Source organism: Scyliorhinus canicula, chromosome 12, assembly GCF_902713615.1.
Source record: "Scyliorhinus canicula chromosome 12, sScyCan1.1, whole genome shotgun sequence".
Classification (NCBI taxonomy): Eukaryota; Metazoa; Chordata; class Chondrichthyes; order Carcharhiniformes; family Scyliorhinidae; genus Scyliorhinus; species Scyliorhinus canicula.
This window is the reverse complement of record NC_052157.1, coordinates 48,707,405-48,723,654: the sequence shown is the minus strand read 5'-3', so window position 1 is coordinate 48,723,654 and position 16,250 is coordinate 48,707,405. Positions and strand designations below refer to the sequence as shown.

General features: G+C 47.8%; 1 protein-coding gene across 1 annotated transcript in view; it reads left to right on the top strand.

Annotated features, from left to right (window-relative positions):
- The window catches only part of fah (fumarylacetoacetate hydrolase (fumarylacetoacetase)), a 72,841-nt gene extending 56,643 nt beyond the window's left edge, over positions 1 to 16,198 (top strand). The window contains exons 12-14 of the mRNA XM_038813707.1: positions 704 to 805; positions 6,356 to 6,473; positions 14,637 to 16,198. Of these exons, the coding sequence (XP_038669635.1) occupies positions 704 to 805; positions 6,356 to 6,473; positions 14,637 to 14,713 (297 nt within the window). The 3' untranslated portion in view covers positions 14,714 to 16,198. The remainder of the gene's footprint in view (positions 1 to 703; positions 806 to 6,355; positions 6,474 to 14,636) is intronic.
- The last annotated feature ends 52 nt before the right edge of the window (positions 16,199 to 16,250 follow it).

Sequence of the window (16,250 nt, the reverse complement as noted above, 5' to 3'; positions counted from 1 at the left end):
TCAATTCCTGTAACTGCTGCCTCACAGCGCCACGGACCCAGGTTCAATTCCGGCCTTGAGTGACTGACTGTGTGGAGTTTGCACTTTCTCCCAGTGTCTGCGTAGGTTTCCTCCAGGTGCTGTGGTTTTCTCCCACAATCCCAAGATGTGCAGGTTAGGTGGATTGGCAATGCTAAATTGCCCATTAGTGTCCAATGGTTAGGTGGGGTTACGGAGACAGGGCAGGTGTGTGGGCCTTGGGCGGGCGCTCTTTCAGAAGTTCGGTGCAGGCTCGATGGGCCTGCACTGTAGGAATATAACAATCTAATCCATACCAGCTGAGGTTGCACATGAAGGACCCGCCTCCTCAACCTTGTCCCTCGCCTGAGTTGTGGTGAAATCACCACCAGTCAGCTCTCCCCCTCAAAGGGGAAAGCAGCTATGGTCACCTGCGTCTATGATATAACCTAAGGTGACATTTTCTGGCCCCTCCCACTGCGGGGTTTCCCGCTCCTGCCAAAGTGAATGGATTATTGAATGGCACACTGCATTTTCTGCCCCACCCTCCCACCACCGTACGATTCCGCCCTTAGTGTGAAATTCTGAAATAGTTATTACAAAGTGCCGACCCTCTGTCAAAGACAATTGACAAAAGCAAGTTGTGTTGGATGTGTTTTTACAACAAGCAAACCTTCATTCACTGTGCCTGTGGCCTTCCCTTCAGCACATGTACTGGACCCTGAGGCAGCAGCTGGCCCACCATACTGTTAATGGGTGCAATGTCAGACCTGGAGACCTGCTCGCCTCTGGAACTATCAGCGGCCCTGTGAGTAGCAGCGATCGTTTTCTTTTCATTGTTTGGTAGAGGTGAATTATATCAAACTTGCCATCTTTTAAATAATAATCATTTTACTTTCAAGATTAATTTATTTCTGTGTTTAAAATTTGTGTTTGCATTCAAGTATGTTTGTTTAATACATATCTAAGGTATCCTTTATAAACAGCACATGCTTAACCAATTTAATAGTCAGTGGCAATGTCAGACTAACATTATCTGACTCGCTATCGTCAATGGAATGAAAATCGCTTATTGTCACAAGTAGGCTTTGATGGAACCATCAATTCACCAGACATGTGTTTCCGATATGAATCTAGGCTTTAATCAACTTACTTCAGAGCCAGCCTGTTACCCGTTGATGAACTCTCTGTGAACTGCAGGCTGACTCTGGACAAGGGTATTTATACAGCAGCACTAGGGGGAGGAGTCGTGGGCAGAGCCAAGGGTGTACAAGCTCCTGAGCATTCCCAGAGCTACTCCCCCTAGTGGTCGGGTAACGCTACTGCGCTTACAAATATACAGTGTGAATTTACCATGTTATATTCACCACAGGCTTCAAATGAAGTTACTGTGAAAAGGCCCTAGTCGCCACATTCCGGTGCCTGTTCGGGGAGGCTGTTACGGGAATCAAACCGTGCTGCTGGCCTGCTTGGTCTGCTTTCAAAGCCAGCGATTTAGCCCTGTGCTAAACAGCCCCTGTAATATTCAGCCTAACATTATAGGGCGGATCTTTGTCCAAGAAAACTCCTGATCCCACAAGACTGTCTCCGTTAAAAAGTCTCCATCACGCTATGCTTTAATTCCGGAGATGGAGTCGGATTACTATTAACTCTTGGTTGGGAAATAGTTGAATAGTGGTAATGTCACTGGACTAGTGTTCCAGTGGCCTGGGTGGGGACATGAGTTCAAATCCCTCCCCTCCACATGGCAGTGCAACAACTAATTTAAGGAAAACCTGCAATTGAAAGCTAGTCTGAGTAATGGTGATCATGAAGCTATTGTAAAACTGAAATAAATGTGAAATGCTGCAAATCTGAAATTAAAAACAGAATACGCTGGATAAACTCAGCAAGTCTGGTAAGTCTAAATAACCTTTTTTTACAGAACCTGTAACGTTAACTCTGTTTCTCTCTCAACAGACTCTGCCAGACCTGCTGTTGTAAAAATGTTATTTAGACTTACCAGACTTGCTGAGTTTATCCAGCATTTTCTCTTTTTATATGATTATTAATTATTATTGTAATACTGATAGAGTAATAGAGTCTATGACCCTACTGTCCATTAGGGACGGGGATTTGTCACCCTTACCTGGCCTGGCCGACATGTGACTCCAGATCCACAGCGATGTGGTTAACTCTGAACTGCCCCCTGAAATGGCCGAGCAAATCACTCAGTTCCCGGGCATTTGGGGATGGACAACAAAAATGCTGGCTCAGCCAGCAACTCTCATATCCCATGAAATAATATAAACAGTTGTAAAAGTGGGGATAATTGAATTATTTCAAAGCCCTGTACTGATGGTGCTTTCTCTGCATTCTTGGCTGATCGATGTATGTTCAAGAGTGAAGCAGCTGTCCCAGCGACCAGCACTCACGAGCAACTGTGCGACCAAGGCCTGCTCCCCTTTCTCTGGGTGACAGAGGGAGCAGGTGCAGAGGTAGCTCCAGGAGTGAGGCTGGCAGGGTCGGTAGATATCCTGAACAGGCAATGGTGTTCCAGAGATAGGACCATGGTCATCTCTTACATAGGAACATAGAAAATAGGAGCAGGAGGAGGCCATTCGGCCCTTCAAGCCCGCTCCGCCATTCATTATGATTTTGACTGATCATCCAACTCAATAGCCCGATCCTGCATTCTCCCCCCCCCCCCCCCCCCCCCCCCCCCCAATATCCTTTGATCCCTTTCACGCAGAGTGCTCTCTCTAACTGCTTCTTGAAAACGTATATTTATGTAAATTTGTAGTAACCCTGCTGGATTGGTGATATGGCCGATGTAGAATTACTTTAAAAATAAGATTTAAAGTGGACGGCAAACATACACCCAAAGTCAAAAAAGGGACTGTGTGATGAAAATGCCAAGGTAGACTATGTACAACGATAAATAAGGTGCAGATATGGAATTTCCCATTTAATATGGAGATAGAACATAGAACATTCAGTGCAGAAGGAGGCCATTCGGCCCATCGGGTCTGCACCGATCCATTTAAGCACTCACTTCCACCCTATCCCCGTAATCCAATAACCCCTCCTAACCTTTTTTTGGTCACTAATGGCAATTTATCATGGCCAATCCACCTAACCTGCACGTCTTTGGACTGTGGGAGGAAACCGGAGCACCCGGAGGAAACCCACGCAGACACGGGGAGAACGTGCAGACTCCGCACAGACAGTGACCCAGCCGGGAATCGAACCTGGGACCATAGCGCTGTGAAGCCACAGAGGTTTGTTAGTGTTTGAAATTCCCTTCCCAAGAGAGCAGTGGAGGCTGGGTCACTGAATATATATAAAGCTGCAATAGGCAGATTCTTTAAAGACAAAGGGCATCACGGTGACACAATGGTTAGCACTATTACCTCACAGCGCTAGGGACCTGGGTTCGATTCCGACCTTGAGTGACTGTGTGGAGTTTGCACTTTCTTCCCATGTCTGCGTTGGTTTCCTCTGGATCCTCCCACAATCCAACGATGTGCAGCTGGATTGGCCATGCTAAATTGCCCCTCAGGGTCCAAAGGTGAAGTGGGATTGCAAGGATAGGGCAGGTGAGTGGGCCTAGGTAGGGTGCTCTTTTGGACGGTTGGTGCAAACCCGACGGGCTGAATCGCCTCCTTCTGCACTGCAGGGGTTCCAGGAAAAGGGGTCAAGGGTTATGCGGGCGGGGGAAATTAAAAAAGAAAAGAGGAGTTAAGGCCATAATCAGACCTATCAAAGATAGCAATATGTTGAAGGACAATCACAAAGGTTTCACTGGATAATGCTGAAAGTGTTAAATTAGTACTTTGTATTAGTCTTTACTCTTGCCAATTAGAATGTGAAAGCAAATTGGCCGCGATTCTGCCGAATGAGTTCCAAGTGCTGCCATCATGGGGAAATCGGTGCTGGGCCTGGCAGTGCGCTAATCAGGTGCTATACAAAGACACTTGGAAATTATTTGGGAGAAATGCGGGCTTTGCATTAGCCTTGAGGGGGGCAGGGCCTAAACACTCTGACAGGTCCCGCTCCTCAGGAGATCAGGGCACCCTATCTGAGAATAATACCACAGCATCCACCTCCCCTCCCCGTATCGCTGGCAAAGCCCACCACCCTCCCCAAGTGAGTGGAACCCAATTATGGGCTCGCCAAATGCTGCGGGCCTTCAGGCTGAGGTCAGAGCAAAGGAACAGCCTCTTTACAAAAACTGCAGCTTGCAACAACTGCTCAACAGAGGAAGCTCTTCAAAGTTAATGGACCGTGAAGAACTAAAAATACAAAATTTATCCCTCCTATGAAACATCCTGGGGGGGATTCTCAGCCTGGGGGCGGGCCAGAGAATTGCCATGACCGGCACGAATCACGCCACGCCGCCCCGATGCCGGGACGTGATTCTCTGCAAAGAGGAGAATCAGTGCCTTTGGTGCCAGCGAGGTCGGCACTGCGCCGGCCGGGGGCCATTCTAAAACCCCTCCACCCCGGCGATTCTCCGCCCGGGAGGGGCTGAACGGCCGTACCAAAAAACCCGAGTCCCACCGGCGCCGTTCTAACCGGGGTCGGCCTGTGGGGGTGAGGGAGGCTCAGACGCCAGGGGGGGCCTCCGCTGTAGCCTGGCCCGCGATGGGGCCTCTCAGGCTGGGGGCCTCCTTTCTTCCGTGCAGGCCCCTGTAGCCCTACGCCATGTTGCGTCAGGCCCGGCGTGGAGAAGGGAGACACCGCACATGCATGGAAATCGCACCGGTCCCACCGTGCATGCGCGGACTGGCGGCACACATCTGATGCCGGGATATGCAGCTGGAGTGGCATGGGTCACTCCAGTGCCATGCTGGCCCCCTGTAGGGGCCAGAATTGCTGAACCTGAGGCCATGTTGACGCCGTCGGGGAGCGCAACGGTGTGTACGACGGCACCAACACTTCACCTTTGGATCAGAGAATCCTGCCCCCTGAACCTCTCAATCAAGAGGCAAGTAAAAGGTAATGGACCATGAAATTGGATGTAAACAATGCTGTTCAAAGCTTTAAGGCTTCTCAGCATTCCCAGAAGCTTGAAAAAGTAAAGGCAGTTAAATTGTGAGAAAATGAATAGTAGTTAATTTGGATCAGGTTCTTGCCCTCTCTGGTTGGGAACCTGATCTCGTAAGGGGGTGTGAGCCGGAGTAATTTACCAGGGAATATAAATTTAAGGTGATTGGTAGAAGAATTGGACGGCTCATGAGGAAAGAGCTTCACCCAGAGGGTGCTGGGCATCTGGAACTCACTGTCTAAGTTGGTGGTTGAGGCTGAAACACTCAACCCAATTAAAAGATACCTGGATCTAAAGTTCTGCAGCCTGGGAGGCTGCAGACCAGTTGCTGGAAAGGGATTAAAAAGAGCAGCTGGTTTATTTTTTTTCTCTTTTTTGGCCAGCACAGACATGATGGGCTGAATGGCCTTTTTCTATGCTGTTACCTTTCTGGGGTTCTGTGATTTTTAATTTGGAAAAGCGCAGTGTTGTGAGGTTGAATGTTCAATGTACAGCCACCCTTCAAGGAAAAGCATTGAAGAAGTTGGAAAAAGAAAGAAATCTGTTCGCAGATCTCGAAAGATTCGTGAGCAGTGCTGTGACATGATAGCGAGAGAAAATGGGGTCGGGAGGTGCTTTCCAAAGACAGATGATTACAAGATGAGAGATCTGTACAAGACTTTACTCAGGCCCAGTTGGGCCCAGTTCCCAGCGGGAATGGAAAATCTCCTGGTTTGGCATGATCACTCGGGCAAAAGTATCTGCAAAGGTGATATTTTTGTTTTGTTTGGGGGGGGGGGGGGGATTGGATGGTAATAGGAGTCAGCTCACCCCCACCCACCCCCTCCCCGGTCATCTCCGGAAATAATTTTGAGGCAGTCACAGAGCCTTTTAGCCTTCAACCCTCATCCCATCTCCCCCCCACCCCCATGGTCTGTCGTGCACCCCAATGCCAGCCTATGCCCATCCAACCACCCTCCATGGTCTCTCACGGCCTCCATGCCAATATGCTGTCCGAGCAGGTGTACGAAACATGGCATTTTCAGAAGCTACATCAAAGAGAGTAAAACACCGGGATGTAACTTGTGCAGTTGCTCGGGGAACGTTGCTACGCGGTGGTACAAATGCATCAATAGAAGATTGCTGACAATGCAAATGTTCCTAAAATTCTACAGTAATTGTTTAATTCAATTATCAATTATGAGAACAATTGGAGAGAAAGTGTCAATGGCATATTTTCAGTGTTAATATTTTCTAATCTTTGATGATCATAGTTTTTTGCTGACTGATTTCATGTGTAGGTTGAGGTGTACTGTGCAATGGAATAATTGTGGTTATTATGTTTTCCAGACAGCGGAGAGTTTTGGCTCAATGTTGGAACTGTCATGGAAGGGAACGAAAGCCGTTGACCTCGGCAATGGACAAACACGCAAGTTCCTTGAAGATGGTGATGAAGTCACCTTGACTGGTGAGGCCACTTATAATTAAATCAAATCTTCAGAATCCCGTTTTCCAGCCACGACGGTGCTGGCATTGAGACTGCTATTCGTAAATTGTTCACTCTTCAATGAAAAGTTTGGATCTTCAGGCTTTAAAATTGGAAGAAGGATCTTGAGGATGGTAACTAAACATCAGAACATTCAACACTGGAAACATGGGTCAGACAGTTTGTGTGGAGAGGAAAGACTGGCAATATTTCAGCAGTCGACCCTTCATTAGACTGTTTCTTTGCTGCTCATCTGTAAGCACAGGAAGGGTAGAAATGGGAATAAGATCAACAACTCTGGAAAATAGATAGAATGACGTGCACCGTGCTTGGAAATACTCAGTATGAGGGGATTAACTGGCAGGAGTGATAGACTCTGTCAGTATAAAAACAAAAAGTGCTGGAAGTACTCAGCAGGTCAGGCAGCATCTTTGGGGATAAACAGAGTTAACATTTCGGGAATGTCACTTCCCACTTTCTGCCTGCAAGTGAGGGTGGGAGTGGGCGGTGGAGTGTGTCTGTTATCTTGGCCTGCCACCAACCCATCTCCACCCCTGAAACTCACATCCCCATAGCCCCTCATACCCCCCATGCCAACCTGTGCCTCTCTACACATCCTTTGCCCTTTTATAGCCCCTATGCCGACTTAATTACCAACTCATGTCTACCCTTTGCTCTTACACCCTTCATGCCAATTTACCCAGTATCCACCATGGGCATGATCTCAGGACACATGCTGAGAATAAATTAAGTTCTTAAGCATCTATTGATGAATTCACTATTTACAAACAAAGCTCATTGCTTAAAAAAACCCCCACTATATTTAAATTCCTTTATCCTCTTCTAAAAGCAAGCATTTATATTCATAGTCCGACTTCAAAGACTTGATAAGCACTTGGAGCCGGTTTAGCTCACTTGGCTAGACAGCTGCTTTGTGATGCAGAGCGACGCCAACAGCACGGTTTCAATTCCTGTACCGGCTGAGATTGCTCATGAAGGCCCTGCGTTCTGAACCTTGCCCCTTGCCTGAATTGTGGTGATCCTCAGGTTAAATCACCACCAGTCAGCACTCCCCCTCAAAAGGGAAAGCAGTCAATGGTCATCTGGGACTACGGCAACTTCACTACAGTTGAGGCCTATTGTTACATCACCCTGGGCTAATGCACGGTCAATTCCAGCCCCACGTGCCCTGGAGTCACACCACAAGTGAATTAAACAATAATTCTTACAAAAATTCCCGAAACCTTTGGCCTTTACAATGATTACAGTTATCAGATTTGTAAGTAGAAACACAATCAGCGTTTATTCATGGCAAGGATAATGGTGAAATTTGCAGTAAATGTAACTGTCCCACCCTCTACCCACACACACAAAACAGACAAACATAGAGGCTGGGGGAGGGGAAGGGGTGAAAAAATAAGGGTGACGGTCAAAATAGTGGTTCTGTAGCAGGCTTACCTCACAGCACACTGGTTAATCAAAGCCTCTGGTTTACAGATGGTGATGGTCTCGTTTGCAGAGTCATTCATTCAGTATGGTACTTGCAGGCAGCAGGCTTTCTGGAAAGTCCCTCTAGTACTTATCAAAATCAAACTGGGCCTTCACCTCCAGGCTCACACTCAGGCCTGTTTCTTTCTTGAGACATTATCTCACATCAAACCCTGCTTCCAGTTTGTGGTTTGGAGAGAGTTTAGCTGGATCTTTTGGGAGAGAATTAGTTGGAATCCTCCACCCTGAAGTGAAACCAAAAACTCAACTCTTGAACCTCTGAAACATTTAAGACCATAAGACCATAAGACATAGGAGCGGAAGTAAGGCCATTCGGCCCATCGAGTCCACTCCACCATTCAATCATGGTTGATTTCAACTCCATTTACCCGCTCTCTCCCCATAGCCCTTAATTCCTCGAGAAATCAAGAATTTATCAATTTCTGTCTTAAAGACACTCAATGTCCCGGCCTCCACCGCCCTCTGTGGCAATGAATTCCACAGACCTACCACTCTCTGGCTGAAGAAAGTTCTCCTCATCTCTGTTCTAAAGTGACTCCCTTTTATTCTAAGGCTGTGCCCCCGCGTCCTAGTCTTCCCTGCTAATGGAAACAACTTCCCTACGTCCATCCTATCCAAGCCATTCATTATCTTGTAAGTTTCTATTAGATCTCCCCTCAACCTCCTAAACTCCAATGAATATAATCCCACGATCCTCAGACGTTCATCGTATGTTAGGCCTACCATTCCTGGGATCATCCGTGTGAATCTCCGTTGGACCCGCTCCAGTGCCAGTATGTCCTTCCTGAGATGTGGGGCCCAAAATTGCTCACAGTATTCTAAATGGGGCCTAACTAGTGCTTTATAAAGCCTCAGAAGTACATCCCTGCTTTTATATTCCAAGCCTCTTGAGATAAATGACAACATTACATTTGCTTTCTTAATTACGGACTCAACCTGCAAGTTTACCTTTAGAGAATCCTGGACTAGGACTCCCAAGTCCCTTTGCACTTTAGCATTATGAATTTTGTCACCGTTTAGAAAATAGTCCATGCCTCTATTCTTTTTTCCAAAGTGCAAGACCTCGCACTTGCCCAAGTTGAATTTCATCAGCCACTTCTTGGACCATTCTCCTAAACTGTCTAAATCTTTCTGCAGCCTCCCCACCTCCTCAATACTACCTGCCCCTCCACCTATCTTTGTATCATTGGCAAACTTGGCCAGAATGCCCCCAGTCCCGTCATCTAGATCGTTAATATATAAAGAGAACAGCTGTGGCCCCAACACTGAACCCTGCGGGACACCACTTGTCACCGGTTGCCATTCCGAAAAAGAACCTTTTATCCCAACTCTCTGCCTTCTGTCTGACAGCCAATCGTCAATCCATGTTAGTACCTTGCCTCGAATACCATGGGCCCTTATTTTACTCAGCAGTCTCCCGTGAGGCACCTTGTCAAAGGCCTTTTGGAAGTCAAGATAGATAACATCCATTGGCTCTCCTTGGTCTAACCTATTTGTTATCTCTTCAAAGAACTCTAACAGGTTTGTCAGGCACGACCTCCCCTTACTAAATCCATGCTGACTTGTCCTAATCCGACCCTGCACTTCCAAGAATTTAGAAATCTCATCCTTAACGATGGATTCTAGAATTTTGCCAACAACCGAGGTTAGGCTAATTGGCCTATAATTTTCCATCTTTTTTCTTGTTCCCTTCTTGAACAGGGGGGTTACAACAGCGATTTTCCAATCCTCTGGGACTTTCCCTGATTCCAGTGACTTTTGAAAGATCATAACTAACGCCTCCACTATTTCTTCAGCTATCTCCTTTAGAACTCTAGGATGTAGCCCATCTGGGCCCGGAGATTTATCAATTTTCAGACCTTTTAGTTTCTCTAGCACCTTCTCCTTTGTGATGGCAACCATATTCAACTCTGCAAACTGACTTTCCTGAATTGTTGGGATATTACTCATGTCTTCTACTGTGAAGACTGACGCAAAGTACTTATTAAGTTCCTCAGCTATTTCCTTGTCTCCCATCACTAGATTACCAGCGTCATTTTGGAGCGGCCCAATGTCTACTTTTGCCTCCCGTTTGTTTTTAATGTATTTAAAGAAACTTTTACTATCATTCCTAATGTTACTGGCTAGCCTACCTTCATATTTGATCCTCTCCTTCCTTATTTCTCTCTTTGTTATCCTCTGTTTGTTTTTGTAGCCTTCCCAATCTTCTGACTTCCCACTACTCTTTGCCACATTATAGGCTCTCTCTTTTGCCTTGATGCATTCCTTGACTTCCTTTGTCAGCCATGGCTGCCTAATCCTCCCTCCGATAACCTTTCTTTTCTTTGGGATGAACCTCTGCACTGTGTCCTCAATTACTCCCAGAAACTCCTGCCATTGCTGTTCTACTATCTTTCCCACTAGGCTCTGCTTCCAGTCGATTTTCGTCAGTTCCTCCCTCATGCGCCTGTAATTACCTTTATTTAACTGTAAAACCTTTACATCTGATTCTACCTTCCTTCTTTCAAATTGCAGACTGAATTCTACCATATTATGATCACTGCTTCCTAAGTGTTCCCTTACTTTAAGATCTTTTATCAATTCTGGCTCATTACATAACACTAAGTCCGGAATAGCCTGTTCCCTCGTGGGCTCCATCACAAGCTGTTCCAAAAAGCCATCCTGTAAACATTCAATGAATTCCCTTTCTTTGGGTCCACTGGCAACATTATTTACCCAGTCCACCTGCATATTGAAGTCCCCCATGATCACTGTGACCTTGCCTTTCTGACATGCCCTTTCTATTTCGTGGTGCATTTTGTGCCCCTGGTCCTGACCACTGTCAGGAGGCCTGTACATATCTCCCATTATGGTTTTTTTGCCTTTGTGGTTCCTCAACTCTACCCACACAGACTCCACATCGCCTGACCCTATGTCGTTTAGTGCTATTGATTTAATTTCATTTCTAATTAACAAGGCAACCCCGCCCCCTCTACCCACCTCTCTGTCTTTTCGATAGGTTGTAAATCCCTGGATGTTTAACTGCCAGTCCTGAACCCCCTGCAACCACGTCTCTGTGATGCCTACCACATCATACCTGCCAGTCACAATCTGGGCCACAAGCTCATCTACCTTGTTCCGTACACTGCGGGCATTTAAATATAGCACCTTTAATTCCCTATTGACTGTCCCTTTTTGTTTCCTTAGTGTGGTGGACCTTGGTTTACTGAGCCTTTCCATACACTGTGTCATATTTTGTGAGATGGGGACTATCGTAACCTCTCCTGAGCTCTGTCTTTTCGTGATTTTTTGTAATCCTAAGCAGCTACGCTTCCCACTGATTCCTTCACCTCTTGGTTCCCTGACTTTCCCTTCCCCCCCAATCTCTAGTTTAAAGTCCTATTGACCACCCTATTTACTCTTTTCGCCAGAACACTGGTCCCAGCTCGGTTCAGATGGAGACCATCCCAACGGTACAGATCCCCCCTGTCCCAAAACTGGGATCAGATCCAAGCACCACCTACAACTGGGCAGAAAACAATCTTTTGAGTCAATTCACTGGCCATCAGCCACATTAATCAAACCGAGTCATCACTGAGACCAGTCAATCTCCAATCACCAGTCTAAAACAGCACAGTCTTCTGGATCCTGCCGTTTGAACAGGTTTAAAGGGAAAATGGCCGACTCCAGCACCAATTTATGAGGAAGGGAGGATGGGGAGGGAACGTATCGATGCAGCATCTTCAAGATTTGCATTTATGTAGCATCTTTCATGACCACACAAGGGGCGAAATTCTCCGACCCCACGCAGGGTCGGAGAATCGCCGGGGCCGCCGAAAATCCCGCCCCCGCCGTGGCAGAAATTCTCCGCCACCCGGGAATTGGCGGGGGCGGGAATCGTGCCACGTCGAGCGGTGAGCCCCCTGCGGCGATTCTCCGGCCCGTGATGGGCCGAAGTCCCGCCGCTGGGAGGCCTCTCCCGCCGCCGAGGTTTGGACCACCTCAGGTGGCGGCGGGACCGGTGCGTGAGCGGGCCCCCGGGGTCCCCGGTGCCCCCACGGTGGCCAGGCCCGCGATCGGGGCCCACCGATCGGTGGGCGGGCCAGTGCCGTGGGGGCACTCTTTCTCTTCCGCTGCTGCCACGGCCTCCGCCATGGCGGAGGCAGAAGAGAATCCCCCAGCATGCATGCGCCAGTGGTGACGTCAGCGGCCGCTGACGTCACCACCGGCGCATGCACGAACCGGCGTAGGCCTTTCAGCCAGCCCCGGCGCCGGGTCTGAAAGGCCGCTGGTGCCGGTTTTCACGCCAGTCGACGAGGTGCCAACTGTTCCGGCGCGGGCCTAGCCCCCAAAGGTGCGGAGAATTCCGCACCTTTGGGGAGGCCCGACGCCGGAGTGGTTGGCACCACTCCCCTACATCGGGACCCCCCGCCCCACCGGTTAGGGGAGAATACCGCCCAATGTCTCAAAGTGCTTCCCAGTCAATGGTGTACTTTTGAAGTATAGTCACTATTGTAGTCTAGCAAATATAGCAGCCAATCTGTGCACAGCAAGCTCCCATTAACAGCAATGTCATTATGACCAGATAGTCTCTCTCTTGTTTATTTTTTTTATTTTTATTTTTTATTTTTTTTTTAATTTAATTTTATTTTTTTATAAATTTAGATTACCCAATTATTTTTTCCAATTAAGGGGCAATTTAGTGTGGCCAATCCACCTACTCTGCACATTTTTGGGTTGTGGGGGCGAAACCCACGCAGACACGGGGAGAATGTGCAAACTCCACACAGACAGTGACCCAGAGCCGGGATCGAACCTGGGACCTCAGCGCCGTGAGGCGGTTGTGCTAACCACTAGCTCTTGTTGTTTATTAAGGAATAACTATTGGACAGGACTCTGGGGAGGCCTTTATGTTTTTAAATACTATTATGGGATCTCTTACATCCAAATGAAAAGGCAGACTCATCGGACGGGATTTTCTGGCTGTTTCCGGCAGCAGGATTGTCCGGTCCCACTGACAGCGAGCCCCTGCCTTGGGTTCCCTGACAGCGGAGGGTGCAAACAACACAAAACCCTGTTAACAGCAGCAGGACTGGAAGACCCCACCTGCCGGCAAATGCCGCAGGGAGGTGGGGGGGGGGGGGGGGGGGGGGGTGCGGAATCCTGACCATTATGTCTCATGGGAAAGTCGGCATCTCCGAGTGTGCAGCACTCCCTCGCAACCATCAGCAATTCCCGAAGCAATTCTAACTCCCGTGAAAATGCTGCTCATTTGTACCAACTTCATTTACAAGTAGGTAACTGACTTCTCTGTACCTGCGCTCTGTCCTTTTATCTTGGCCAACTGGCAGAACCAGTTTCTGATGCTGAGATTTGGCAAGCTGAAACATTAGAAATGCTACGAGCAGGCAAAGTGTCTTGATCATGCAGAATAAAAGTGAAGCCGCCCTGCTGAAGCTATGGAGGTGCATTATCTGCCGACGGGATCCTCTGGGCGAAATTCTCCGCCCCCCCACGACGGGTGGGAGAATAGCGGGAGGGCCTTCCCGACATTTTTGCCGCCCTCCCGCTATTCTCCCCCCCCCCCGCCGAAGTCCCGACCCGAATCGCTGCCGCCGTTTTTTTACGGCCGGCAGCGATTCTCAGCTGTTAGATGGGCCGAAGTCCCAGCCCTTTCCGCCATTTTTACGAACGGCAAACACACCTGGTCTTGCCGTTCGTAAAAACGGCGTGACTAACTCGCTTTAATAACCATGGCACCGATTGGCACGGCCGTACCACGGCTGTGCCAAGGGTGCCATGGGCCCGCGATCGGTGGGCACCGATCGCGGGCAGCGTGCCCGATGCCCGCGCACTACTTGTCCTTTCGCCGCCCCGCAGTATCCATTCGCGGGGCGGCTGAGGGGCAACCCGGCCCGCGCATGCGCGTGTTTCGCGCAAAAACTGCGCATGCGCGGCTGACGTCATATGACGCGTCAGCCGGCGCTAACTCCGGCAAGCGGGCTTAACGATTTTCGTTAAGCCCGTCTTGCCGGAGCCTACGGCGTCGGGCTGCTAGCCCCGACCGGGGACCAGAATCGGTCCCCCGTCGGGAAGGGGCGCGCTGCCGTAAAACCCGCCCGGGTTTTACGCCAGCTTTACGATTTCTCCCGTTTTGGGAGAATCGCGCCCTCTGTTTCGCCGACAGCACACTCCCGCCCGCGGGTTTTCCGACGGCGTGGGGGTACCCACAATGGGAAATCCCATTGGCTGCTGCCAGGACGGAGAATCCTGCTGCAGGCGGGGGTGTGCCGCAACAGAAAATGGGTGTGCGGGACAGAGAATCCCGCCCATGGTGTTTTCACTGTCACTAGGATGCTGCTGATGAGTTGGCTCAATTTTGCCCTCAATGGAGAGTGACGGAATCAGTGATGCTAAGTCACTGGTGTCAGCTCAGTGTCCAAGGAGGAAGAACAGAGACGGGGAGGGTAAACTGGGCAGGGTGAGAGAGTGGGAGGGGGGGGGGGGGGGGGGGGGGGGGACAACAATTGAATGGCGACAAGGCACACTTGTTATATGAGTGGGCTTTACCGCAAGTTATGATCTAAAGAATGTTTGATTTTGTAACAATATTTTACACCTAAAAACAATACTAATGTTCTTTTTTGTTTATTTTAGGTTATTGCCAGGGTAACGGCTATCGAATAGGCTTTGGGGAATGTACTGGAAAAGTACTCCCAGCAATTCAGATGTAACACACTGAGCATGTTTGCAATGGGGAATAAGGGATGCTATCCAGTTTCTTCTATAATAATTACTCAGTGGAACGGATTGGAATCAAATGTCCCCTTGGTCAGAGTGTCCAACTATAAAGTGAACTGTAATGGCACAGTTCATCTCATTAATCACTGTGGCATCTTTTATTGCCTTTCTGAACGTAACTCTGTCTTAATTATCGTATTGCAGTAACGTTAATTTGCTTGCTGCTGGCTCGCTGTAAAACATTCAAAGACCTCTTTCAGAATTTACTGCTTTGCAAAATAAAGTTTCGATAAGGGTTACCATGAAAACACCAGTCACCTGCTCATGTGCTTGGAGTCCACATCAGGAGTGAATAGTAATAACAAAAGAACTGCATTTCTTTCACACCTTTCAAGACCTCAGGCAATGCCAAAACATTATACAGTCTCCAAAATACTTTTGTAGATCAATCACTGGTGTAGGAACAGCATCGTCCAAGTTATGCAGAGCAAGCTTCCATAAATATTAATGACCAGATAAATTTTTAGTGAGATTGGTTATGGGCTGAATATTGGCCAAGACACTTGAGGAAGCTCCCCTACCCAGCCTCAGTTTAACGCCTCTTCCAAAATCCGTAAACAAGTCAAATTGTGCTGAAGTTCATTAATCATGGAATCTACACCCAGAATTTTTGTATGTTTTTAAAATTATTTTCAAAGGATCTCTCTTTCACATGAAGGCATCTGTAACACAGCAACCTTCCCAAAAACAAGCCAGCTAAAAGCGAGGCCAAGAATGCCAATTTGGCTCAGTTCAAAGTTCACCCCTGCTGAGGGGTGAGGTCGGGCGGATAAACCCCACTGCTGGAGTTGAACTTGTTCATCAAGGCTGGCACTAGGCAGATGTAACCCTGCTCTTCAGGAAGTGAAGACAGGAAACTGCAAACTAATGGTCAGTTAGCCTGACGTCAGCAGTAGGGAAAATGCTGGAATTGATCAGTAGGGACCTAGTATCAGGACATTTGGGAAATTAGGATATGATTAGACAGAATCAACAAAGTTTTATGGAAGGAAAATAGTCTGTCATAAATCTATTAGATATTTTCAAAGGTATAATTAGCAGGGTTAGATAAAGAAAACCATTTGATGTAATATATTTGAATTCACACAAAGAATTCAATAAAGTGCCACACAGGAGATTGTTGCAAGATTAGAAATGATGGAATTGGGGTTAATATATTAGCATAGATTAAGGATCGGCTAACAGACAGAAAATAGGAATAAATGGGTCATCTTCAGGATAACAGAATGTAAATAGTGCTCCATGGATCACTCCCTGGGCCTCAGCTATTTGCAATCTATATCAATGACAGATGAAGGGTGTGAGTGGAACATATCCAGTTTGCTGATGGTATTAAGCTAGATGGGACAGTGAGCTGTGAGGAGGACACAAAAAGACTGAAAATGGTTAAATAAACAGCTTAAATGAATGTACTTCCACATTCTGACTCAATGTGTGATCCATTTTAACGTTCAGTCAAAGCATTTCATT